A 27,021-nucleotide genomic window follows, 5' to 3' on the forward strand; every position below is an offset into this window, starting at 1 on the left:
GTTATTTGCATGAGCATTTAATTCATTCTAAATGTAAATAAGACAAAAAAATGAATGGGTTCCATTTGAAATATATGTGCTTAGAATTATATTATACTATATCAACTTATTACCTTCCGGTCAAAGGCTTTTGAATGTATAGTCCATTCTGTTTTAATTTTGTAAATTGGTTTCGCTCTGTTTATTGTTATACTTTTTCTGAAGAACCTGGTTCTTGCATGTTCCACCCCTTTTGCATAATGTGTAATATCTAATAATATAAAGTAAAATTTTCCACTTGTTGAAATGGAGACAATATTTTATATCTGTATGTCTTTTATTTTGTTTAAATATTTCTTCTTTCCAAAACAATATTTTGCAGTAAACTATTTCATTTTTTCAGACTTTGACTAATATCTCGTATGAAGGTATATCAACATACTATAATGTATTGTATGAAAAAGTGATGATAGATAAATTTGACCAAATATTACAGCTCTTTTATAAAAGCATGCAAAGCAACCCTTTCATCAACTTAGTTGCCTGCTTTTTTTGTTTGGATGTTTAAAGAAAAGTTGTAAAGCATTAACTTATTTCCTACAAAAATATATTATTAAGTCTTTCTATCTTCCATTTACAAGACTGATTGCTGAATTTCTGATAAACACATTTAGTGTTGAACATTTAGTATACATTCCCCCTTATTGCTTTTATGAATGACAACTTTTACAGTATTCAAATTTATTGAAACATACTTACCAACATGATTGCACCAATGAAAACGGTCAACCAAAAACCAAGAATCTTGGAAAAAAACAGGGTCTCTGTTCAGACAGTACTGATGCAGGTTGCATGCATTATCATGGATAATAAGCTTAGGAGCTGCAAATTAACCAAATAATGAAATCAGCACCCACATTATTGATATTATGTCCAGTTAATCCTTTATATAAAATTAAGTATTTTCAAAAATGACATGTCAATCTCTACTTATCAAATTCAAATGAAGTTAAATGAACCTTTTGTATATATAACGATAGTCATATTACAAATTGAACACTTTGAGGTGGCTCAATATTGATAGATCTCACCCTTCTTGTTTTTGATTACTGTGAATTGTGTTTCTTGTATTTAAGTTTTACTTTGGTACATAATTTGGAGACTGAGTGTGCATATGTCATTATATGTTATTTGGTTAGTAAGTAATGCTTTTAAAGGAAAGTTTTTAAACAAAGCTCTTAATTATAGCTCTTAAACAGACTGATATATGATAACACAAAACAATCAATCTTTAGATAGCAACATATTCATATATAGCACAATCTATAACAGTACATGTAGCACATATGAATAAAGACAGAGCAACATATAAACTTAAACAAAATAAATATATAAATCACACACAGACAAAGCACATGCAATGTAAAGAGCATATGCACATGCAATAAAAATAATAATAATTAGTTATAGCTAAAGACAGCAAACTATTAAAGGTAAATCAAGTTTAAAAATAAAGAATAGTTGAATAAAGTTCAAGTAGGCTTGAATGATTAGTTCTTGATGTTAGGATTATTTATTCAATAATTCATGACAGAAGCTGAAGCAAATTATAAGTTGTCTATTGTGTTTATATCTTGCATGTACAGTATGACATTGCATTGCAATTGGAAAGATATTTTTTCTATAATATTTGAATTTGCCTCAGATTAAAAAAATTCTAATAAATATCATTAAACATATGAAGAAAATAATTACCAGTATGAAATCTAGTACGGAGAACAGTAAAAGGAATGTTGGGACTCTCTGCATCTTCCATAATCTCATAGCCATAGCAAATGCCTATATAATGAAAATGTGTAAAACTGGTATATGATAATGTAATCAAAGTATAAAAATTACCAGGTGATTAAATATCGGCAAGTAAATGTTAATGAGTTGTCTCCCATGAACCTGTTAGTAAAAATAATAATTCCATCACCATAGGACTAATTAACATAAAAGAAAATGTTAATAAGCAAAATAGTACAAGAGTTGTCTCCCATTGGAATTGAACCAAACTACAATAAATGTATTCTCCTTCAGATGAAGACTTTTTATGTACCTGTTAGTGGTTAGTTTAAAGTCATATTTCCATCACCATAGCATTAAATAACATAAAGGAAAATGTTAATAAGTAAAATAGTACAAGAGTTGTCTCCCATTGGAATTGAACCAAACTACAATAAATGTATTCTCCTTCAGATGAAGACTTTTTATGTACCTGTTAGTGGTTAGTTTAAAGTCATATTTCCATCACCATAGTATTAAATAACATAAAGGAAAATGTTAATAAGTAAAATAGTACAAGAGTTGTCTCCCATTGGAATTGAACCAACCTACAATAAATGTATTCTCCTTCAGATGAAGACTTTTTATGTACCTGTTAGTGGTTAGTTTAAAGTCATATTTCCATCACCATAGCATTAAATAACATAAAGGAAAATGTTAATAAGTAAAATAGTACAAGAGTTGTCTCCCATTGGAATTGAACGAACCTACAATAAATGTATTCTCCTTCAGATGAAGACTTTTTATGTACCTGTTAGTGGTTAGTTTAAAGTCATATTTCCATCACCATAGTATTAATTAACATAAAGGAAAATGTTAATAAGTAAAATAGTACAATAGTTGTCTCCCATTGGAATTGAACCAACCTTCAATAAATGTATTCTCCTTCAGATAAAGATTTTGTATGTACCTATTAGTAAAAATAATATGCCCATCACCAGAGGATTACATATGAAAATGTTTATCAATAAAATAGTTTAAGAGTTGTCTCCCATGTACCTGTTTAGTAAAATAATGTTCCAATCACTCATGGATTAAATAACAACAGATGAATGTTAAAGAAGAAAATAGTTGATGAGTTGTCATTCATGAACCTGTTAATAACAAATATAATTCCATCACTAGTGCATTAATTAACGGCAGGAAAATGTTAATATGGTTAATAGTGCATGAATTATCTCCCATTGGAATTGAACAAACATACAATTATGATTTTTTCTGAAAACAACTTGATTAATGATATCACCATGCTATTAAAAATCATTATTTTTTCAGACACAGTTAACAAAATGTATGCAAAATATATTTACCATGGATACACGAGACTGTAAATAATCCAGGTGTTAATGTGGGATGTGTTGACCTTTTCTTTGTGCATTTTGTTTCCATCCTGGATTTTTTGTTATCAATGGTATAGTTTCCTCTGTGGCAAATAGTTGGCATTGTCGGAAAAAACCCAATCCCTCCACAGGCACAGCCTGATTCACAATCTGAGGTGTTGTGTATTTTGCCACTAACAAATGGTGATTGTGCCCTTACAACTAACTCCTTCATGATGGGATACATAAATTCAGGAATTTTCCATTCCAGGTTTTTCAAAAGTTTAGAAAATAAAGGGACTTGTTGCTCCAAAAGCACACTGTCATCATTTTGAAAAAAAAATCTCCAATCGGAAAAGATTTCAAAGATTCTGTTGTTATTATGCAAAAAACCACAAACTGGGTAGTTGCTTGATAATACCGATAAAAAATCAGAATAAATCCCAGGACATTTGGCAAAACCAGATTCCCAAAAGTCATTCAATATATCTGTCATGGCAGGTTGATAAGTGGAAATTTGGTTTTTTAATTGGCAGTATTCTTTTTCATTCAAGCCCTCCTTAACATACTTCAATAACAGCTTCCTTGTTTCAGAATTGTTGATGAATACTCTTGTATTGTGAGAACTGAAATAATACAATATATGTGTAACAGAAAAACCCTGGTCAGTTATAACTTTAAAATCTTTCTTCCAATACACTTTACAGCAAAACGCCTTGAGTGTGTCATAAAGGAAATATATTTGTTAGCTTGCTTATCTGGCCAATCTGCAAAGGAGGGTAGTATACCTAACATAATTACTAAGTATAGCTTTCTTTTAGAATATGAACACTTATCTGAAAAATATCAAAAAATTATTAACTCTCAATATAAACATAACCATGATGACTGCCATTTAAGAAAGAGCTCTTCTAGACTTGAAGAAAATTTCAATACTGATAATTCAAGTTCTTTTCATGATGATTGTTCTTTTGATGTGCACACAATTTGGTTTAAAACCTGACTTTATTCTTTACATATTGATTTTTGTTTGACTGCTATCTGCCTCATTCATTTTAATTTCATTTGAGCTCTGTCAGATAGAAATTGCCTTATGAAAATTAATATCAATGCATCTGTTAACCTATTTTTCTATCTGAAATCAAGATACTTGACTTATTTTTTTAATTTTTCACATACTGAGGCATAAGACATTTTTGCTATTTGACCTTTTTGTATATTTGTACATCTCATTGTCATTCGAAAAAACACATGTATTTATTGAGTATCAAGTAAAACTAATTATCTAAAAGAGAAAACTAATATACCTTCCATCAAATGTAACATTATCTGTTGTCTCCTTTAAATATTGTTTCCAAGGCATGAAGGTCTTTCTAAGTCCCAAAGAAACTCCATCCATTACAACAGTTTCTGGACAGTCTCCACATTCAGGACATGAAAACCCATTGTTATAGTTCAGATCCAATAACTCCAGGAAACTGTACCATGAATATCTTAACCTATTTACAAATTGTTTTTTTAGCCTAATTATATATGTTAATCCAAGAGGTATCCATGAAAGAGTGCAACAAGAATGCTCATGCTGAAATGTCTCCATATGAAAACGAAACTTTATTAAATCCAATTAAAGAGTCTGTTTCCTAGCATATACTCGCACACATATATATCTATAAAACGTTGCGGAAACAAACGATGTCTGACTTGCAAACAAATACTGGATACCCAGACTTTTAACAGTCAATCCACTGGTACAGAATACACCATATTTTGCAATGTTAATTGCAAGACTTCAAATGTTGTGTATCTCTTACAGTGTAAATGTGGTAAAATATATATGGTTAGTAACCATATAGGGTAAGCAACCATATGGGGTTAGTAAGGAGTTACTTCCCTTTAAAAACAGAAAAAGAAATCTGAAAGGTTTAAACAGAGGAAGAAACTGATAATGAACATTCGGAATACATTCATAAAACAAATTTAAAGCTAATACGTTGTTATTGTTGGCATGTTTTTTTTTATAGACAAATGGAAGTAGGTTCTTAAACAGGTTAAAACTAAGTTTTGAATACATGATCACTTTGATAGGACACTACTTTAAATACCACATGTGAAGTTAGTTTAGAAGATTAATTCCTTACACAGTGTGCTATTGACCTAATACGATATATATGGGATCTACATCACTACTGCGTGTATATTTAGAATGCATTTTTTTTCTTATTTCAAAACAAAAACTTATATATATATGGCCTTCCAAATACCTTTTCGATTCCTAACATCACTGAAGAGACATTAATTGTCGAAATCCGGATATGGTGTACAAATTTTTGCACCTCATGCATGTTTGCGGTATACCATCTTTTCCGCAAGTTTATTGTTTGCTGTTTGGTAATAATTTAATAAGATCTGTTTTGTTACATCTTGTGATCCGTTTATTTGGCAATCGCCAATGGCAGTCAGCAGGGTTTAAGAACATCAGTTGTTCGACCAGCTAGTCAAATGCGTTTTGTTAAAATATACTTTTTCACTCATTTGGTCTTTTGGAAAATGTTGTTTGTGCTGTATCTACCAAGAAATTTGGTTTGCATGCACACGTATAAAAATTGCGGTTTTTATCCAACGCAATCATAGGTTTGAACGTTGTTTTCAAGTTAGACTTGTTTTTATATATATATATATCTTGACACCGATATATCAACATTTTCAGACTCACTGGACATCAACCAAATAAACTGTTCAATATTTGAAATATAATGGAAGCTGATACATTGGATGAATTGTAAAAAATCCTTTTCTTTTAATATGCATAATGCAGTGCATTGCATTAAAAATGAAACGCATATTCATTCTGCTTACAAAATTTTTTATCTTTATCAATCTAATTATATTGACCTTTCTCAAGCATAAATTTTGAATTGAGTTATGCTTTATCATCTGTAGTATTTTTATAGTAAATTTGTTACTAATTAAAATATTCTTAACCTCTTCAACCTGAAAACTTTTTGTATCATTTGTAGAATGATAATAGTGGATCATAAAAGTAAAGTGCTAAAAAGATATTCAAAGGATCCAATCATATGGGAACATTTCATGAATTATGTAGTAAAATTGTCATTAATATGGTGTGTAAAATGATTGCATAATAATCAACATTAGGATCGTCAACAGTACTTATACATTCCAAATATGCTGATATTTTGTATTTGAATGTGAATATTCCTTTGAACCAAAATATATTTTTTAATATGATAAAGCATCAAAAACGTTGCATATACGGATGATAAAAAAAATTCCAGAAACAGTGTTTACTTATTGTAATTTACCTGTTATACTGGAACTCCTCTGAAAAGTTCAAATTCCCAATTTCAAGTTGCTCCCAAGCCCACTGTTTGTAGAATGATGATAGTGTACACCTTTGTAGAAATTTAATACACAATATAAGGTCAATGTCAGAAAAATATCAACTTTTTTGTATGAGACATAGAAACTGAGAAAAGGCAAGGTTTAATGAGCTCTTCAACAGTTTTGTGCCAAATACAAAAAACTTGATGTTTTTCAGACAATTACCTAATATTGATTTTAAATGCAGCTAAAAATAATGGCAATTATGTTTCTGAAAATTATAACACCAAAAACAAATTATTTTCCATCCCTACAGCAACATGATATGAAGTCCGCATGGCATGAAATGTCCCATTGTTACTATATTTGGTAGATGAAGACATAAGCAATTGTCCTTAGTCAGAAGTCTGATGTTCAATGGTTGTCTTCTGTTTAAGTGGTACATTAGTGTTTCTCGTTTCTCGTTTTTTATATAGATTTGTTTTCCTGTTTAAATGGTTTTACACTAGTATTTTTGGGGCTCTCTATAGCTTGCTGTTGGGTGTGAGCCAATGCTCCGTGTTGAAGGCCGTACCTTGACCTATAATGGTTTACTTTTATAAATTGTTACTTGGATGTAGAGTTGTCTCATTGCCACTCATACCACATCTTCATTTATCTATAAGAAAGTGTTACAGCTGCTGTATAAAACCAATTTTTGAGAAGTTGTACAAACATAACAGCAAAACCAAAAAAAAGGTGTTCAACACTTCAATACAAATGTTAATATTGTCACTAGAATTGAGAAGTTTTTGCATAACATTAATTGAATATACATGTAGATAAAATTGGCAATAAGTATGTGCCTTTCAAATATCAGTAATCTGCAATTAAATGGTTGTCATTTGGTGATGTTCTTCATACTAAAATATGATGACATTGAGGTTTCCCTTATGAAATATTTTATATGTTTGGGTCTTTCGTAGTGGACTATACTGTAGCAATGTTTGCTTATGTTGTTACAATATGTATGCTAACCTATAGCTGCATACATCCATACCATTTCATCTCATTGACAATTATACTAACTATCATGTATTCATAATGAATAACTATTTGTATAAATTATATGATTTTTTTTTATAAACTATTAAAAATTTAATGATCTTGGTTTCACCTATTGAATATTAAAAAAAATGTGTTGACAATATATCCACTTCTTCTATGTTTTTTATCTAATTTATACACCATCCATTTGTGTGCATTATAAGCACTCATGGTTGAAATTTCTTACCCTTGAGTTACATACTGTTTAAGATAATTTCTTAAAACCTTATGTGACACTAAATATGTGCCCATATTTAGAAGCTGGTCTTCACAGCCATCGTATTCCTTAACATTTTGGCATTCTGCAGTATTCAGGCATTGTCTGTAAAAAGCTGTTGAAAACGGTATCAAATTATATTGATGAAATTGATGGCCTGTCATGTACAAAAAATTTACTTTGCAGTTCAGCAAAATTTAAAGGGGCACTAGCTGTCAAAATCATGTTCACCGAATTAATTCAAAATCTCATATTTTATTTATAACAATGTAAAACATTTATCCAAACTATTAAAAGTCTAAAATAAATAATAAACAGAGCACGAGCATGAAAAAACGTAGGTTTGTTTCGTGTGTATTTTAGTCCAGATGCCATCTAATTAATTATCGATGTAAATATAAATATAGATATAAATAGATTAAGCAAACTCAAGCTGTTGGATTATTCTAGGTCTATATAATTTCATTTTAGAGATGAAATATAAATGTTTATCAACGTTTTTACCTGTATAAGAATAAATTTTTGTGGATCAAATCAGTCGATCAAATGATTACCTTTGTTTCACTTTCAATGTTGACATTCTTTTCCTTTAAATAACTTGACACATACAATTCATGTGTTATTCATCACAAGCTAAGGGGTTAAATTGAAGTTCACATGAATACGGATTCAATGAGGTCGAATTATTCACTTGCAAGTGAATAATTCAAAATCAATGTTTTTAAGCTTATTTTGACAAAATTGAACCATACTGGCTGCTAAAAGCTAATGATTATTTCACTATTTGCATTTCATTATTGATTGAGCAAATAAAAAAAGATATTATATTTTTAAACATCTCGTAGCTAGTGCCCCTTTAAGAACCTTCATAATTTGAAAGCTGGAATTATTACTAGACCCCCTTTCCATACACATACATATATGATAATAATGACCAATAATGCAATTGAAAAAAATTTGATAAGAAAACCAATTATTTAACTTGTATCATTAAGAAGACTATATCGTAATTAGTTCTTAATTTTCTTTCTAATAGAACAACATGAACAATTTAACAACGTTTGAGATACTTTTTTTAAATTTTAGACTCATTTCTAATAAAATGCTTTACTGAGCGCAGCTTGATACAAGCGCAGTGGTAGAACCCTGAACAGTTCGGGAAAATATGGACAATATATTCAAGCTTAATATTGTGTGAATTTGGATTGTGATCATATTTTTGACATGATATAAGTTTCTGACACAAAATAAATATGGTCAAAGATCTTACAAATCTATTACCCAATACCGTGCAATTTAAAATTTCTTCTTGAATTTGAAATATGGAAAAAATTGGAAAAAAATCCCCCCTCCAACTTGTTGAAACACCCCTTGAACCAATAACCCTAAAAACTCAATCCCAGTCTTTCCTTATAGTATGGAATCTTGTAGTACAATTTTAGAGAGATCCATACACTTAAACACAAGAAACTAGAAAAATGTGTGTTTTTGACCCCTTTTTGGCCCTTAATCCCTAAACTGTTGGCCCCATAACACCTTAAATGAAAAACGACCTTCTACTTGTGGTATAAATCATTGTGGTACAATTTCAGAGCAATTAAAATACTTATACACAAGTTATTATCCTGAACCTAGAAAAATGCTGGTTTTGGGCCCCTTTTTGGTCCCTTATTCCTAAACGATTGGGACAATCATCCAATAATCAATCCCAACCTTCCTTTTGTGGTTTGAACCTTCTTCGAAAATTTCATAGAGATCCATTCACTTAAACTAAATTATTGTCTAGAAACCAATGTGTCTTCTGACGATGACGCAGACAACAACACCATAACATTATACAATCCCAAAATTTTTTTTAGCCGTCTTATAAAAATGACCAACAATCAAATACAAATCATACTTATCTTTCCAGCTTGAAGAATAATGTTCAAGACATGCATACAGGAACAATTAAATAGATGAACTCAACTTAATTAAATGATGGATTATAAATGTATCTAAGAATATAAATCAGTGGGACTAACAGAATCATTAAAATTTAAGGTCAATCTATCTATATTTCTATATCTCAAATCTACACTTTTTCTTAGTATTGAAATGTCTAATTTCATCAACAAGAAACCCTTTTTATCTGTAATATTTTCAGAAACCAGGGTTCCTGTGAAAAATGCCACAAAAGTTCCTACATTGATAATATGTGTAAGAATAAACATGATAGTTAAGAATATGGGTAAAGAGGAAGCATGAAGTTATTGAGTGACGAATCTGAAAACATAGTTCGTGAGAAAATTATTACAAATATTTCCTAAATAGCCATTTTGTGTAAAAAAAATCTAAATATCCAGTAAACCATGAGCTTAAAACATTGCATTTTTCAAATACAGAAAATATCTTAGAAAAATAACTTGTGAATGAAATTGAAATAAATTTTGATGTCAGCTGTTATTGGTTTTTCATTTTATGCAGATGGATGATATGTATGAAGATCACAAAGAGATATACGGTAAATAAGGCAAAATATCCCATTTGGAACATAATCCGTATAAGTTTTTTTTAAAACACTTATAGACTGTGCAACTGGAATGAGCAAACTGGATTCCTTTTTATGAGATTTTAGTTAAACAGAACTTTTTATTGAATTTTTGTTTTATTACTGTGACTTTATGGTTGACATTGTGAGAAATATTATTATAGTAATTCTTTTCAAATGGTCATATTATTCAAACTGTATCAAACACAATAATTTTTTTGTATACTAGTTCCTGTGTGATGAATTAAAGTAAACTTCTTTAACTTATTCATCAGATAAATAAGATTTTTTTTAACAACTCACTCTTTACTTGTATGACATCATTTGTTGTGTAAATTTTCATGTCTGCTTCTTCAGAGGCAATACCCCAACCTGATCCACAGTCACATGAGCCGTCAATTGGTGGAACCAGTTTAACTATGCAATCTTCAACCGGATTAGGCACCTGTGTGTGGCGATTCCTTTTCTGCTCTTCAGATGGACAATCAAATGGAATTTTAACTTTGGAGATGCTTTGTGGCACATATCTTGATCTCCATTTCATTTCATGGTTCAAGGCCTCTTTAACATTGACTGGAATGTCAGAGGATTCTTCTTTATTTAATATTCCTTTTATGTGTTTACAGTTTGCAGATGAATGCGGGCAGGATTGACATGCCAATTGTGGTGTCAGACCACTGTATTCTACTCTGACAATGTTGTACGTTGTATCATTTACATCCTGCCATCTTATACATAGGATACTGGAGTTATTTTCCAGACCAAAGACCTCAATCTTAATAAATAAATAAATGAATATATTTATAATTATGTTTACAAAACAAATTTAATATAAGCAGAAACAAACTGTTACATTTTGAAAGGCTGGACCAAAATGAATAAATATCTGTGAAAAAAAAGGAACGTACAGAAATAAATTAATTCACAGTATTCTCTGTCAAATAAAGACTTCATATCTATCTATAAGGAAAAGATGATACTCCCATCACCAGGTGATTAAATAACAACAGGTCAATGGGTCCGAGTACACAGTTATTTCGTAGTGCAACAATAAATGAAAATTAAAAAAATCCCACCTGCGCTTTCTCAATAATATTTTTACAGTGTGTTGTACTACTTTTGGGACAAATTATATTAAAATTATAGAAAACTTCATCGGCTCTAACTCAAAATATGGACAATTTTATGTTAAGGGGGTCTTGAAATCTTTTGACAGCTTCCGAAGTGCTAATTTTTAACCTTTTTCAGCTGGACCAAATCACTACTTTACCTTAAAATTCATGACCCAAATTTTTTTAAAGTGTAATTTCATCCTCCTACTTGCTATTTGAGGCATAAAACATGGAGAAATAAATTTGAAAGGGGTATTAAAAAAAACTGGCAAGTAACACACTGTCCACACTAGGGACTATATTTGTGGACAACAAAAATCAAAGGACGATAACTGTGTACTCGGACCAATGTAATAAGAAAAATTGTACAAGAGTTGTCTCCCATGTACCTATTAGTAGAGGTAATATTTCCATCACCGTAGCATTAAATAACACAAAGGAAAATGTTAATAAGTGAAATAGTACAAGAGTTGTCTCCCATTGGAATTGAACCAACCTACAATAAATGTATTCTCCTTCAGATGAAGACTTTTTATGTACCTGTAAGTGGTTAGTTTAAAGTCATATTTCCATCACCATAGCATTAAATAACATAACGGAAAATGTTAATAAGTAAAATAGTACAAGAGTTGTCTCCCATTGGAATTGAACCAACCTACAATAAATGTAGTCTCCTTCAGATGAAGACTTTTTATGTACCTGTTAGTAGTTAGTTTAAAGTCATATTTCCATCACCATAGTATTAAATAACATAAAGGAAAATGTTAATAAGTAAAATAGTACAAGAGTTGTCTCCCATTGGAATTGAACCAACCTACAATAAATGTATTCTCCTTCAGATGAAGACTTTTTATGTACCTGTTAGTGGTTAGTTTAAAGTCATATTTCCATCACCATAGCATTAAATAACATAAAGGAAAATGTTAATAAGTAAAATAGTACAAGAGTTGTCTCCCATTGGAATTGAACCAACCTACAATAAATGTAGTCTCCTTCAGATGAAGACTTTTTATGTACCTGTTAGTAGTTAGTTTAAAGTCATATTTCCATCACCATAGTATAAAATAACATAAAGGAAAATGTTAATAAGTAAAACAGTACAAGAGTTGTCTCCCATGTACTTGTTAGTAAAAAATAATAGTTCCATCTGACACCTATAATGAATTCAACAAAAAACTAGTAATTGTGATGCAGAATTAAAATCTAGTTACTCTATTTGCTGATCATTAGATGCTAACACTTACCTGATTTTAAATTGTGAACACTGCACTTTTTAAAGTAAATTTTTTTTTTCGTTATTAGGTTATTGTAACCAGACTTATTTTTTTAAGTAAAAGCAAAGTTTTAAAATAATTGTCCCTGATTCGTCTGTCTACTGTTGAAAGGGACATACAATATCTTTTTCTTCCAATTTCAAAATCAGTTAAAAAAACAACATTCATATGAGAACAGATGGAGCATTTTGTTACACGGATATACTTATGAATCTGGTTCACATTTACTGAAATGACATAGAAATCATATATTCTTGAAATCAGTCATAACTAAGTTATCCTTTTTATCTTTATAAACAACTAACTGTACTGTAATAAAGACTGAATTTCATAATCATATTTTTTTCTTAAATGATACAATTTCTTATGAACTGAATCTTCAAAACACCTATTGTTTAACAAAAAAATTACTTACATTTGTCCTTTGCTTGTCATATGTGTGATCTGTTTCATTTTCAATTTGCTTGCCTACAAAAAAAATATCAGGTTACTTACTAGGTACTTACTCACTGTGTCTTACACACATGGAAGATATCAACGTTAATAATTCTGAGAACCAATAGTTTTTACACTAATTGATTTTAAAATGTCTAGAGTATGAGTATCTACAGAGACAGTTTAGTTCTGTAAAGCCTGTTACACACACTAATTTTTTTTAATACTAATAGTTAAACATGTATATGATTAATAAGTTTTAATCAGTCATATAAGCAAATATAAAGTTTATGAGATTGAAAGCAAAAGTGCATAATTTTTAACTCATAATATAATATATGTGAAGTTCAAACTTTTTGGTAAGAACATCATATAAGTAATATTCTAGCAGTGCATACAAATTTATTCAAAAATGGAAACATCTAAAAAAATGGATATAAAAGGTAGCATGTTACATCATTAATCCAATCATATAAGTTATTTAGTGTCTTCAACTGCACACATGGTAATTTTTCAGTAAAAATATGTAAATTGGTGGGAAAATGATCAATTCTTTAAATGTAACACTTCTAATGTAAGTTGGTAAAAACAAAGTTAAGCAATCACAAAATCTTATCAGCATAAAATATCATGAATTCTTTGGTGTTTCTTGTTCGTGTAACACAGCCAAATGTTGCTCGCATTAATTTCATGTGCATCTGACCTGAACTTCTGTTCAACTGAAATCAACTGTCACCTTAAACCATGTGAAAAATTCACATTAAAAAATTGACATGAATCAAAGATCATTTGAAAAATTTATGTATAATTTCATCTTAATCAAACATTGAATTTATAAGATGAATTTCACATTGTTGAGTTTAATTATTGTACCATATAATACAAATTCAATACAATTTTCACATACATTTTGTATCATTTCAAAAATGTCATGGGACAGATTATAATATAATTATTTAAGTTAATCTTTTTGTTATAATATGAATTACCTCCCTTCAAGGTTGAATAAATGCAACTACACAAAATTGTTGTTTTTTTAATTATAATTCTATAGTATATTCATCTCTAGTAGAGTTTAGGGAGGATTTGTATATATTATTTCAAGTACTATACCTAGTGTGTTTGATTTTTCAATTAGTGCTAATTGATTAATTAATAACATTTCTCAAGAAAATAAGAACTATTACTGTAATAAATCCTTTACTATGCATAAGTGAAAGGAAAAATGTATACTCGATATCTTTAAATTCTGAGTTATCTCCCTTCATTGCTGTGCATAACACTTTTTCTTAAAGTAAAAAATTGGAGCTTTGAATCACAAATATGTTTAACAGTAGGACATATGAATAACAACAATTGAGCATACAATTTTTTTTACTGCACCAAATTTTGTCAGAAATTGTAAATATGAATGTTTTTCAAATTATAATGATCAAATAATATAATATACAACTATAATGAACAAAACTTGCTAGTGTTATTTTCCTAAAAGGATTACTGCCGAATTAGATAGAACTTTGCAAATGCTTAAAATATTACAACAAAAAGAAGAATTATTAGAAAACTTATACAAAAAAGTCCTTATGTTTAAATACCATGTTTTGTATCAACTATCACATCTGTATCACATTCATATTCTCTTTTTTAAGTAAGCATTTTTCTATATTTTAGTTTAACCTTTAACATAGGCTGCCTCTGGAGAAATTTCCATTTGAAAACCCTCTATTATTCTTTTTGCAGGTGCAACATGTATGCATTTTTCTTCCAAATCTGAAATAAAAGTATTATTTGATATTTCGCATTGACAGTTATAAATGGTTTCAAAATTGAAATTAACCTTGAAAATATTCAGAACAAGAACATCACATGAATTTTTGTTACAGATTAGGATACCAAGTATGCCAAAAAGAAAACAGCAATCACCTGCCAATGTTGATAAAAAGTTAGCCACAGAGAGTATCAACAACTGAGTAGGCATTGTCTTACATGATTTATCACACACTTCTGAAATTTTCATTGTTAATAAATTTAGAGCTTATAAAGAAACTGACATTACAATTACCTTAGTTGTTATTTTGCTATATTTACATCAAACTTTTAAAACATTAAAGGAAAGATGTTCATCTTGAAAAGCCCTTCCAATGGAAAAAATGTATCAGACATCAATTTTATTTTACAGCAGAAATAAAGCTGACATAATTTTGATACAGAATGCAAATTTATATTGAAGAGACTGCATGATCTTTTTAACAAAGTATTTTGTTTTGATATGTGTTTACATTACCTTATGTTCATGTTTATTTATTAGAAAATCATAAAATTCCTCATTTTTTGTAATAGAAAAATGTTATACTATGATTATTTGGAAGCAGGGAATGCCATTTAACTTATTGTCAACCAGGAATTTGACAATAGACGTTATCCAAAAAAATACATGTCGGTTTGACTTTCATACTATATTCTTAATTGTCTGTGCACTGCATAATGTTGAATAAACTGAAGAAATGAGAGGTTCGTGTAGAGTTTATGTGAGACATTTAATTTATATTTTTTTCAATTCTATAATTGTACCCTTTTCAATGTTTCCTGTAAGATTGTCAGGTATGCTTAGCAGGAGGCTTTCTTGTGCAACATTACAGGAACAACAATACATCCATCTGTATATTCCTTCAATAATAAGAACTCTCCTCTGTATAACAACATACTGATCCTGATACAAATTTAATAGCAAATGTGCTTTTTTGGGGGGGGAGGGGGGAGATTATCATTATACAGTAGGTTACAAAATAAAACAAGTTAAAAACAAATTTCCAATTGTTTTTTATATCTTGTCCTGCTGATAAATGTTGCTTTTTGAATTGCAATTAATCTTTAAAATTTTCAGGAAAATAGACCAAAACAACAAAATTTGTATACAATTGTACTAAAAGGTAATACTGTGGATTCATTATTATTCATAGGATTCCAATTTTCGTTGTTTTCACGTGAACAGGTGAACCACGAATTTAAATGTTCAATGAAGTACAAATTTCCTACCAGGTTGTATGCAGACTTAGTCAATACCATAAATTTACATATCCACAAAGAGGCAAGTTTTCTGTAATCCACGAACATAAATGAATCCACAGTAACCCCTATAAAAAATGGACTCCAGCTGAAGGCAAATTGTACTTAATGTTTATGTCCTTCAACTCAACAAAAAATTTCAATCAAAACAATATTTTATTTAAATGTAGGAAAATTGTACACTAGTTTACTCCCAGTAGAATTGAACCAACCCACAATAAATGTATTCTCCTTCAGATAAAGACTTTTTATGTACTGGTTAGTGGTTAGTAAAAGTAATATTTCCATCACCAGAGGATTTATTAACAGCAGGTAAATGTTAATAAAGAAAATAGTTAATGAGTTGTCTCTACATTAATTCTAAAACTGAAAACAAAACCGGTAATGTTAGTAATATTTATGATAAGCTACAATTTTCTTTACCTTTAACATCTTCTTACACATGTTGTAGTCTTGCATTAAAAATGCTTTGTACTGGTTGTCAACAGGAACAATAGCATGCATTGACTTTAACAGACTGGTATAAATTTCTTGACCATCAAAGGGTAGATTTTCCTGACAAAATAAAGGAATATAAATACTATTCTTTCAATGCTATTATTCATTTTACAATGATATTTTAAAAAATTTTAAATGCAGCTTGAAATTAAAATTTATTCAATTGTGTTGTATATTTGGGATGTAGGTTATCACAGTTTTGACTATAAACTATAAATAACTATCATATAAGTGGGAGGTTGAGTTAGCATAAAAACCATTTACTAAGTAAGAAATATGATATATTGTTTGTTGTATATATGGTGTAACATTTAATTTGGCATATTTTAAAGGACTTTCCCCTTCATAGAATTAACATGGGAATTTGGAGTTTTTAATAATCACTTTTTTATAAATGAAGTTACATTGTTATTTTCAGTCAAGTAAGATTATTTGAAAATCTGACTTTGACAAACATTTTTACTACTTTAATTGTCTCTGTATCTATATTCTGCCACTGAAACCCGATTTAAATTCAGCAAAATTGAAAATCACTGTAGTAATGCAGATTGTAATAAGACATCTTAGGATTCTATGACAGCAATTTAACTGCTCGATTTCGAACCAATTTGTCTGTTGCACTACATTGTCTTAAAATTTGACTATCATCTTTGTTGTAGTTAATCCTTTAAAGGTGCAGATCCAGTAAAGGTCTATTTTAGCCTACAAATTTCAGGTTCATCTGATGAAAATTTTGGACACTTTTTAAACACTTAAGTGTCTACATCAGTAGATGCAATTAGTTTACTGTGGATTCATTAATTTTTTTGTGGGCACCAATTTTATTGTTGCATGTTCGTGGACATTTGATTTCCTGGTTTTGCTTAAGTCTTAATACAAGCCTTAGAAAATTTGTCATTCGTTGAACATTTAATTTCATGGTTCAACTATACCCACGAAATCCACGAAAATTGGTGTCCAACAAATAAAAATGAATCCACAGTATGTGAAAAATTTGAAATGATTTATTCATTTAAAGGTGCTCAATTTCAAGCTTATAGATGAAAGATCTATCAAATATGCCATAATATGTCACTTTTATGTTTTTGACAAAAATGAAAGTGGACGCATTTGTGTTCATTCTCAACCTTTTATACATTATGTGTCATCATCAATTACAATAACAACTTTCATTTAAATATTATGAACACAAATGCAGCCACTTCCATTTCAGATGGAAACCGTCAAAAAATTAACCAAAATGCAAACATTTCGAAGATTTCAGTAATTTAGCATGACTTAAAAGTTTACATTTGAACAATTTTGAAAAACTGCTATATGTTGGGGCCAAAATAGGGTCTTACTGCGCCTACTCCTTAAAAAATATAATTCTGGTCATATTTTGGCCTTTCTCTTCAAGGATTTCAATGCTGACATATAATTTTAATTAGTGAATTTAGCAACCAACATTTTTTATCATAATAATATTTATGTGTTATTAACAAATAATAAACATACAGTTTTCTCATAAACTTCCTGAGTACATTCTTCAGGTATAACATGCTGTGAGTCTTTTGGCTGTTTATAACTACACGAACTTGCTTGCTCTGATTTTCTGGATGAAATTGAAAGGAAAACATGGATTTAAAGGAATGATAAAGTCAGACTTCTGTTGTGTAAAATGCCAACTGAAAATAAATATTAATAAGACAAAAGTTCTTATATTCTCTAAAGGGAAACAACCCCAAAAATATAACATTTTTTATACAGAATAGAGAATTAGAACTTGTAACCGAGTATAAATACCTTGGTATATTTTTTGCCTGAAGTGGTTTATTTCTTAAGACCTAAAAATACATCTGTGAACAAGATACAAAGCAATATATGGTATATTTAAAAAGTGGTAACAAAACAGTTTGACTATAGAATGTCAGTTAGACATGGTTGATAAGATAGTTTTGCATTTTCTTCTTTATGGTTCGGAAATTTGGGGATTTGAACATTTTAATTTAATAGAACATGTACATTTAAACTTTTGTAAGCATGTTCTACATTAAAAAACAGAGTTCACATAGCTATATTGTTTATGCACAATTGGGTAGATATCCTGTGAATGTCAATGCCAAGGTTTGTATGTAGAATACTGTGTGGTAAAGACATTAAAATTTTGCTTTTTTTTATAATAAATATTGTACATTGATTTTCACAACTCTGGTCTTAACTGTAAAAGAATGTTATTTGTAAAAATTGTTTTTGATACCCGTGGAATGTCAAATATCTGGTTAAATGGGTAATTTTAAGTATTGTGTTGAAACTGAGGGACCAGTTTTTGAAGAGTTGCCTAAATGAAATTAATACTACTCCATAGTGGTTATGTTTAAAACCACCAATATTAAATTGGAAAGGTATTTTTCCAAATTGTCATTATATACCGGTAATCAATTTTATTATGTAAATTTAAATGTGGAAGTTACCGATTGCCTATCCAAACAGGAAGATGGAATAAACTATAGATAAAATGCTTCGCTGAGTGCAGCCTGATACGACCACACAGGTTAGACCCTGAACAGTTGGGACAAATTTGGACACAATATTAAAGCTTGATACTGTCTGAATTTGGATTGTTATCAAATCTTTGACAAAATATAGGTTTCTGACACAAAATAAAAAAATGTCAAGATCTTACAAATCTATTGCGCAATACTGTGCAATAAAAGATTCGTTTAAACTTTATGAAAATTTGAAATTAAAAAAATTTTGAAAAAAAAATTGAACTCCTTAAAAAAATTAGAATCCCCCAACATTTTTTGAATCCACCTTAGGAGCAATAACCCCCACACTCGATCCCTGCCTTTCCTTTGTAGTATAGAACCTTGTAGTACAATTTCAGAGAGATCCATACACTTAAACACAAGTTATTATCTGGAAACTAGATATATGCTTGTTTTTGGCCCTTTATTGGCCCCTAATTCCTGCATGAATGGGACAATAACCCCCTTACTCAATCCCAGCTTTTCTTTTGTGAAATGGAACCTTGTGGTACAATGTCAGATAGATCCATACTCTTACAAACAAGCGATTGTCCAGAATCTACAAACAACAATAGTGAGGCTGATAATGGATCATTTCAAACCATAACAGCCTTGATAGAACAAACAACAATAGTGAGGCTGATAATGGATCATTTCAAACCATAACAGCCTTGATAGAACAAACAACAATAGTGAGGCTGATAATGGATCATTTCAAACCATAACAGCCTTGATAGAACAAACAACAATAGTGAGGCTGATAATGGATCATTTCAAACCATAACAGCCTTGATAGAACAAACAACAATAGTGAGGCTGTTAATGGACCATTTCAAACCATAACAGCCTTGATAGAACAAACAGCAATAGTGAGGCTGATAATGATTCATTTCAAACCATAACAGCCTTGATAGAACAAACAACAATAGTGAGGTTGATAATGGATCATTTCAAACCATAACAGCCTTGATAGAACAAACAACAATAGTGAGGTTGATAATGGATCATTTCAAACCATAACAGCCTTGATAGGACAAACAACAATAGTGAGGCTGATAACCAACCATTTCAAACCATAACAGCCTTGATAGAACAAACAACAATAGTGAGGCTGATAAAGGACCATTTCAAACCATAACAGCCTTGATAGAACAAACAACAATAGTGATGCTGATAATGGATCATTTCAAACCATAACAGCCTTGATAGAACAAACAACAATAGTGAGGCTGATAATGGATCATTTCAAACCATAACAGCCTTGATAGAACAAACAGCAATAGTGAGGCTGATAATGGATCATTTCAAACCATAACAGCCTTGATAGAACAAACAGCAATAGTGAGGCTGATAACAGACCATTTCAAACCATAACAGCCTTGATAGAACAAACAGCAATAGTGAGGCTGATAATGGATCATTTCAAACCATAACAGCCTTGATAGGACAAACAACAATAGTGAGACTGATAATGGACCATTTCAAACCATAACAGCCTTGATAGAACAAACAACAATAGTGATGCTGATAATGGATCATTTCAAACCATAACAGCCTTGATAGAACAAACAACAATAGTGAGGCTGATAATGGATCATTTCAAACCATAACAGCCTTGATAGAACAAACAGCAATAGTGAGGCTGATAATGGATCATTTCAAACCATAACAGCCTTGATAGAACAAACAGCAATAGTGAGGCTGATAACAGACCATTTCAAACCATAACAGCCTTGAAAGAACAAACAACAATAGGTAGGCTGATAACAGACCATGTCAAACCATAACAGCCTTGATAGAACAAACAACAATAGTGAGGTTGATAATGGGTCATTTCAAACCATAACAGCCTTGAAAGAACAAACAACAATAGTGAGGCTGATAATGGACCATTTCCATCCATAACAGCCTTGATAGAACAAACAACAATAGTGAGGCTGATAATGGATCATTTCAAACCATAACAGCCTTGATAGAACAAACAGCAATAGTGAGGCTGATAATGGATCATTTCAAACCATAACAGCCTTGATAGAACAAACAACAATAGTGAGGCTGTTAATGGACCATTTCAAACCATAACAGCCTTGATAGAACAAACAACAATAGTGAGGCTGATAATGGACCATTTCAAACCATAACAGCCTTGATAGAACAAACAGCAATAGTGAGGCTGATAATGATTCATTTCAAAACATAACGGCCTTGATAGAACAAACAACAATAGAGAGGTTGATAATGGATCATTTCAAACCATAACAGCCTTGATAGAACAAACAACAATAGTGAGGCTGATAATGGACCATTTCAAACCATAACAGCCTTGATAGAACAAATAACAATAGTGAGGCTGATAATGGACCATTTCAAACCATAACAGCCTTGATAGAACAAACAACAATAGTGAGGCTGATAATGATTCATTTCAAACCATCACAGCCTTGATAGAACAAACAACAAAAGTGAGGCTGATAATAGACCATTTCAAACCATAACAGCCTTGAAAGAACAAACAACAATAGGTAGGCTGATAACAGACCATTTCAAACCATAACAGCCTTGATAGAACAAACAACAATAGTGAGGTTGATAATGGATCATTTCAAACCATAACAGCCTTGATAGAACAAACAACAATAGTGAGGTTGATAATGGATCATTTCAAACCATAACAGCCTTGATAGAACAAACAGCAATAGTGAGGCTGATAATGGATCATTTCAAACCATAACAGCCTTGATAGGACAAACAACAATAGTGAGACTGATAATGGACCATTTCAAACCATAACAGCCTTGATAGGACAAACAACAATAGTGAGGCTGATAATGGATCATTTCAAACCATAACAGCCTTGATAGAACAAACAACAATAGTGAGGCTGATAATGGACCATTTCCATCCATAACAGCCTTGATAGAACAAACAACAATAGTGATGCTGATAATGGACCATTTCAAACCATAACAGCCTTGATAGAACAAACAACAATAGTGAGGCTGATAATGGACCATTTCAAACCATAACAGCCTTGATAGAACAAACAACAATAGTGAGACTGATAACCAACCATTTCAAACCATAACAGCCTTGATAGAACAAACAACAATAGTGAGGCTGATAATGGACCATTTCAAACCATAACAGCCTTGATAGGACAAACAACAAAAGTGAGACTGATATTGGACCATTTCAAACCATTACAGCCTTGATAGAACAAACGAAAATAGTGAGGCTGATAATGGATCATTTCAAACCATAACAGCCTTGATAGAACAAACAACAAAAGTGAGGCTGATAATAGACCATTTCAAACCATAACAGCTTTGATAGAACAAACAACAAAAGTGAGGCTGATAATAGACCATTTCAAACCATAACAGCCTTGAAAGAACAAACAACAATAGTGAGGCTGAAAACAAACCGTTTAAAACCATAACAGCCTTGATAGAACAAACAACAAAAGTGAGGCTGATAATGGACCATTTCAAACCATAACAGCCTTGATAGAACAAACAACAATAGTGAGACTGATAATGGACCATTTCAAACCATAACAGCCTTGATAGAACAAACAACAATAGTGAGACTGATAACAGACCATTTCAAACCATAACAGCTTTGATAAAACAAACAACAATAGTGAGGCTGATAATGGACCATTTCAAACCATTACAGCCTTGATAGAACAAACAACAATAGTGAGGCTGATAATGGACCATTTTAAACCATTACAGTCTTGAAAGAACAAACATCAATAGTGAGACTGATAACCAACCATTTCAAACCATAACAACCTTGATAGAACAAACAACAATAGTGAGGCTGATAATGGACCATTTTAAACCATAACAGCCTTGATAGAACAAACAACAATAGTGAGACTGATAATGGACCATTTCAAACCATAACAGCCTTGATAGAACAAACAACAATAGTGAGGCTGATAATGGACCATTTCAAACCATAACAGCCTTGATAGAACAAACAACAATAGTGAGACTGATAACCAACCATTTCAAACCATAACAGCCTTGATAGAACAAACAACAATAGTGAGGCTGATAATGGACCATTTTAAACCATAACAGCCTTGATAGAACAAACAACAAAAGTGAGGCTGATAATGGACCATTTCAAACCATAACAGTCTTGAAAGAACAAACAACAATAGTGAGGCTGATAATGGACCATTTCAAACCATAACAGCCTTGATAGAACAAACAATAATAGTGAGACTGATAATGGACCATTTCAAACCATAACAGTCTTGAAAGAACAAACAACAATAGTGAGGCTGATAACCAACCATTTCAAACCATAACAGCCTTGATAAAACAAACAACAATAGTGAGGCTGATAATGGACCATTTCAAATCATAACAGTCTTGAAAGAACAAACAACAATAGTGAGACTGATAACCAACCATTTCAAACCATAACAGCTTTGATAGAACAAACAACAATAGTGAGATTGATAAAGAACTGTCCAAGCCATAACAGCCTAGATAGAACAAACTTAAATAGTGAGGATGATAAAAAATTATTCTAAATTTTACTGTGTGTATTACTGTATGTTTCTTAATTCTATATTGGCTAGAGGTATAGGGGGAGGGTTGATATACTTTCAAATTATATATAAAAATTGAGGGTCACTGGTTGTGTTTTTCCTTTATTAATCATTGAAATTAACAAAGTCCAAGTTATTTTATATGGGTTATATAGGGGAAATTTTATTTTTCCTTATTGAGGAAACATTAAATCATAGAATTGGTTAAAATTTGATGAGAGAATTGCTTTTCAAAAATACTTTAGACTTATTAAATTAATATAGCCACCCACTTTATGTTCTTGAAATAAAAAAAATATAAATTGTCCTATCAAATTCAGTTCAATTACCTGCCCTTGATTCTAATAAATAAATTTCAAATACACTTATATATAATTAATGGCACCTGATTTTTTTAATACTTTGATCTCTAAAATTTAAGTTTTATATGTTTTTGTTGTATATTGAATAATATCTGATAAAAACCAATAAAATAAGAACTTTTGCAATATGCCCAACTGGGATGCTGAGAAAAAGACACCTAATCTACCTTAAATCATTTTTTGGCAATTTTATATAAATAATTTACAAAAACCTTTCACGTTTCAATCTTCTTTTTCTTTTTGATTGGTCAGCTACAACCTCTTTTTTCAATCCACCATTGAGCACACATTTGACCTTTCGAATATCTGTACAAAAGTAAAAACCTTCAATTCAGTTTGTGTCCAAATACTGCTTTTAAAATTTAAATGGGCTAAAAAGTTGCCAACTCTACACTTGACGACCTAATGTTGTTAGTTTAAGCAAATGCATATTTGTCATAGATTACCAAAATTAGTTCTTGGTGGTTCTGTGCTACAAAGAAGTAAAGAGATAAATAGCAAAGATTGGTATTTAGCTCGGATAATGTTAGTGTACATTTGTATTTCAGCAAACTTAAATATTGAACTAGATAAATCTTTTTAAATTACAACTTTTAAAGTGTTTATTTCATATTTGTATCAAATTTTATATTGCAGCTAGAAAACTTCATGTTGTCTTTAACTAGCTACCAAATATAGTTACAAAAAGATATTTCATGCAATGCTGATTTCATGTCACAATGTCATGTCACTTTAATCACAATTTAGGGTTTGTTAAGGCATCAAACTACGTTATATTTTTGTGATTACATATTCAGAACTATAATTGTAGCAATTTTCAGCTGCAGTATAAAAACAGTGTCAAAGAAACTTCCTAATGTTTTGTACAGGCTCTTTTACATAGTTCTATCACCCTTATCAATAACCTAATTTAATTTAAAACTCACCTGCCATTTTATTGCATAAAGTGCAGAGAGACGTCAACCATGTCAATGTTTCATCTGAAATGGAAAAGTACAGATTATGTAATTTATAAACTGTTGCAAAAATATCACAAAGTCTCTAGCCATAATCATATGAGAAATAAAATTGTGTGTACCAGAACATAGATTACATTATAGTAGGATAATTATAAAACTGCATCTGCCACAAAGGCCACTTTTTGGTAAAAAAAAAAAAATAAAAATTTAAGGACAATAACTCTATAATCAATTAACTGACAATTAAAGTTTGAACAATGTATCTGATGATCTTGTCCTGCTGATAATTATGACTTGTAAAAGCTTCTAACTACCTTTTTTATTTTTCAAGATAAGTTCATAACATGTAAAAATGAAAAAATAAAAAGACTACTTTTTTGCAATAAAGAAAAAACATGAAAATATCACTTTGTGTAAATTTGATTTTTCAGGAAGTGTATACTTAAAGAAAAGAAGAACAAACATTTAGCCCCACGTCCATTGTTTGGTAACTTTGTCAAAATAAAACACTTTATAAAGTATTTGATTTCATTCTCAAAAACTTTAGTTTGATTTGTTCAGAGACATATATACATCCTCGTGTGATGTGTTTTCACACTAATAACAATTTTCACTGCTTACAGTTTTCACTGTTGAGTTTTTATTCACGTGTGTACACAAATTTTAAAAGCATGTTCTGTCAATTGATTTTAGGTATCTAGATTTTTTTGTAAAGGCTTACTACGATGTTTTTACTGTTTCTGATTACTTTGAGATTTTTTTTTATGTCAAAAAACGGTGTCATATGTTTTCGTATGAAGTAAAAATTGGATCAGCACATGGACAGGAAATGAATATAAAATCTAGAACTGAGTATTTTTTAAAGTTGTGGTTCCGGTAATTGCTTGAATCATAAAAAAAAGTATATTGAATACTTTTCAGTACTAAAACTAACCAGTAGATAACTTTTGGTTGGTGTATTATGTGCTGAAATTGTAACATTGTGATTTTTTTTTTCAGATTGGTACTGGGTTTCTAAATTTTTTATCAAATGTAAAAAGTTAAGACTGTTTTCAGCTTTATGTTTCAAGGATGTATAAAAATAATTGTCAATAGAATATTGAATGAATGGATTTTGAACAACCATTTTATATAAGAACCCTGTTAATTTAACCTCCCTGGTTTGAAAGAAAAATTACCAAAAAAACACATAACAGTCACATGTCTTGAAGATCTGGTGTCTGACAGGCAAACGACATAGCTGTACTCCATGCAACCCTTCAGAATTTTTCTCAAGAAGTATTCTAGTGATGCATATTTTTGGCATTAATTGGCTTAACAGATAAGTTTGATTAAATTTGTTCTTACGTCTTTAAAAGCGACTTTGAATATGTTTTAATGTCACGTTGTACATGTAGTGTTGTTGTTGTTGTTCCAAATATAGAAACCGAAAAACACATCAGTATGTATGTGTGTGCAATTGAAACCGATGAAATATGGATGATACGAAAACATATGACACAAGGACACATGTATATATGTGTCTGTTTTGTTTTAGTAATGATATGCTCTTTCAAATTTGTATATGGTATGTACTATGCATGCTTTTTCAATGGAAATTGTGCCGTCACAATGTTTTCTCAATACAACAAAAACCCATGAGACAAGGATAAGTTAATTAAGAAATAATTCATGGAAGCCATAGATTTGTTGGAAATTTACACATGGCCTGGGCCATGATATTCTAATTTTATCCTGATCATTAGCGAGGGATAAAATAAATGAATATCACAGCCCAGGCCATGTGTAAATTTACAACAAATCTATGGCTTCCATGAATTATTTCAATTCTAATAGGACAAATACGTTCATTTAAATACTGAAGAGAGAGTGTGTGGATGTTCTTTTTTACTCCCTGTGAGATGAAGCTAAATCATTCTAATAAATCTGTAGTTT

The 27,021-nt window shown here is 30.5% G+C and overlaps 1 protein-coding gene and 1 long non-coding RNA gene across 2 annotated transcripts; both read right to left on the minus strand.

The window, feature by feature from the left end:
* Positions 1-1,696: 1,696 nt before the first annotated feature.
* LOC127710340 (uncharacterized) lies at positions 1,697-4,676 on the minus strand. The gene is made up of 3 exons (XM_052216138.1): positions 4,433-4,676; positions 3,117-3,751; positions 1,697-1,818 (listed from the first exon to the last, which is right to left on the minus strand). The coding sequence occupies exons 1-3, from the start codon at positions 4,522-4,524 to the stop codon at positions 1,697-1,699; spliced, it is 849 nt and encodes a 282-aa protein (XP_052072098.1). The 5' UTR covers positions 4,525-4,676.
* Positions 4,677-16,616: 11,940 nt separating this feature from the next.
* On the minus strand, positions 16,617-24,423 carry LOC127710354 (uncharacterized). The gene is made up of 3 exons (XR_007986151.1): positions 24,340-24,423; positions 18,183-18,279; positions 16,617-16,742 (listed from the first exon to the last, which is right to left on the minus strand). It is a non-coding gene; the product is annotated as an uncharacterized LOC127710354 (long non-coding RNA).
* Positions 24,424-27,021: the final 2,598 nt, after the last annotated feature.

This window comes from Mytilus californianus, unplaced genomic scaffold (genome assembly GCF_021869535.1).
Source record: "Mytilus californianus isolate M0D057914Y unplaced genomic scaffold, xbMytCali1.0.p SCAF_72, whole genome shotgun sequence".
Taxonomy (NCBI): Eukaryota; Metazoa; Mollusca; class Bivalvia; order Mytilida; family Mytilidae; genus Mytilus; species Mytilus californianus.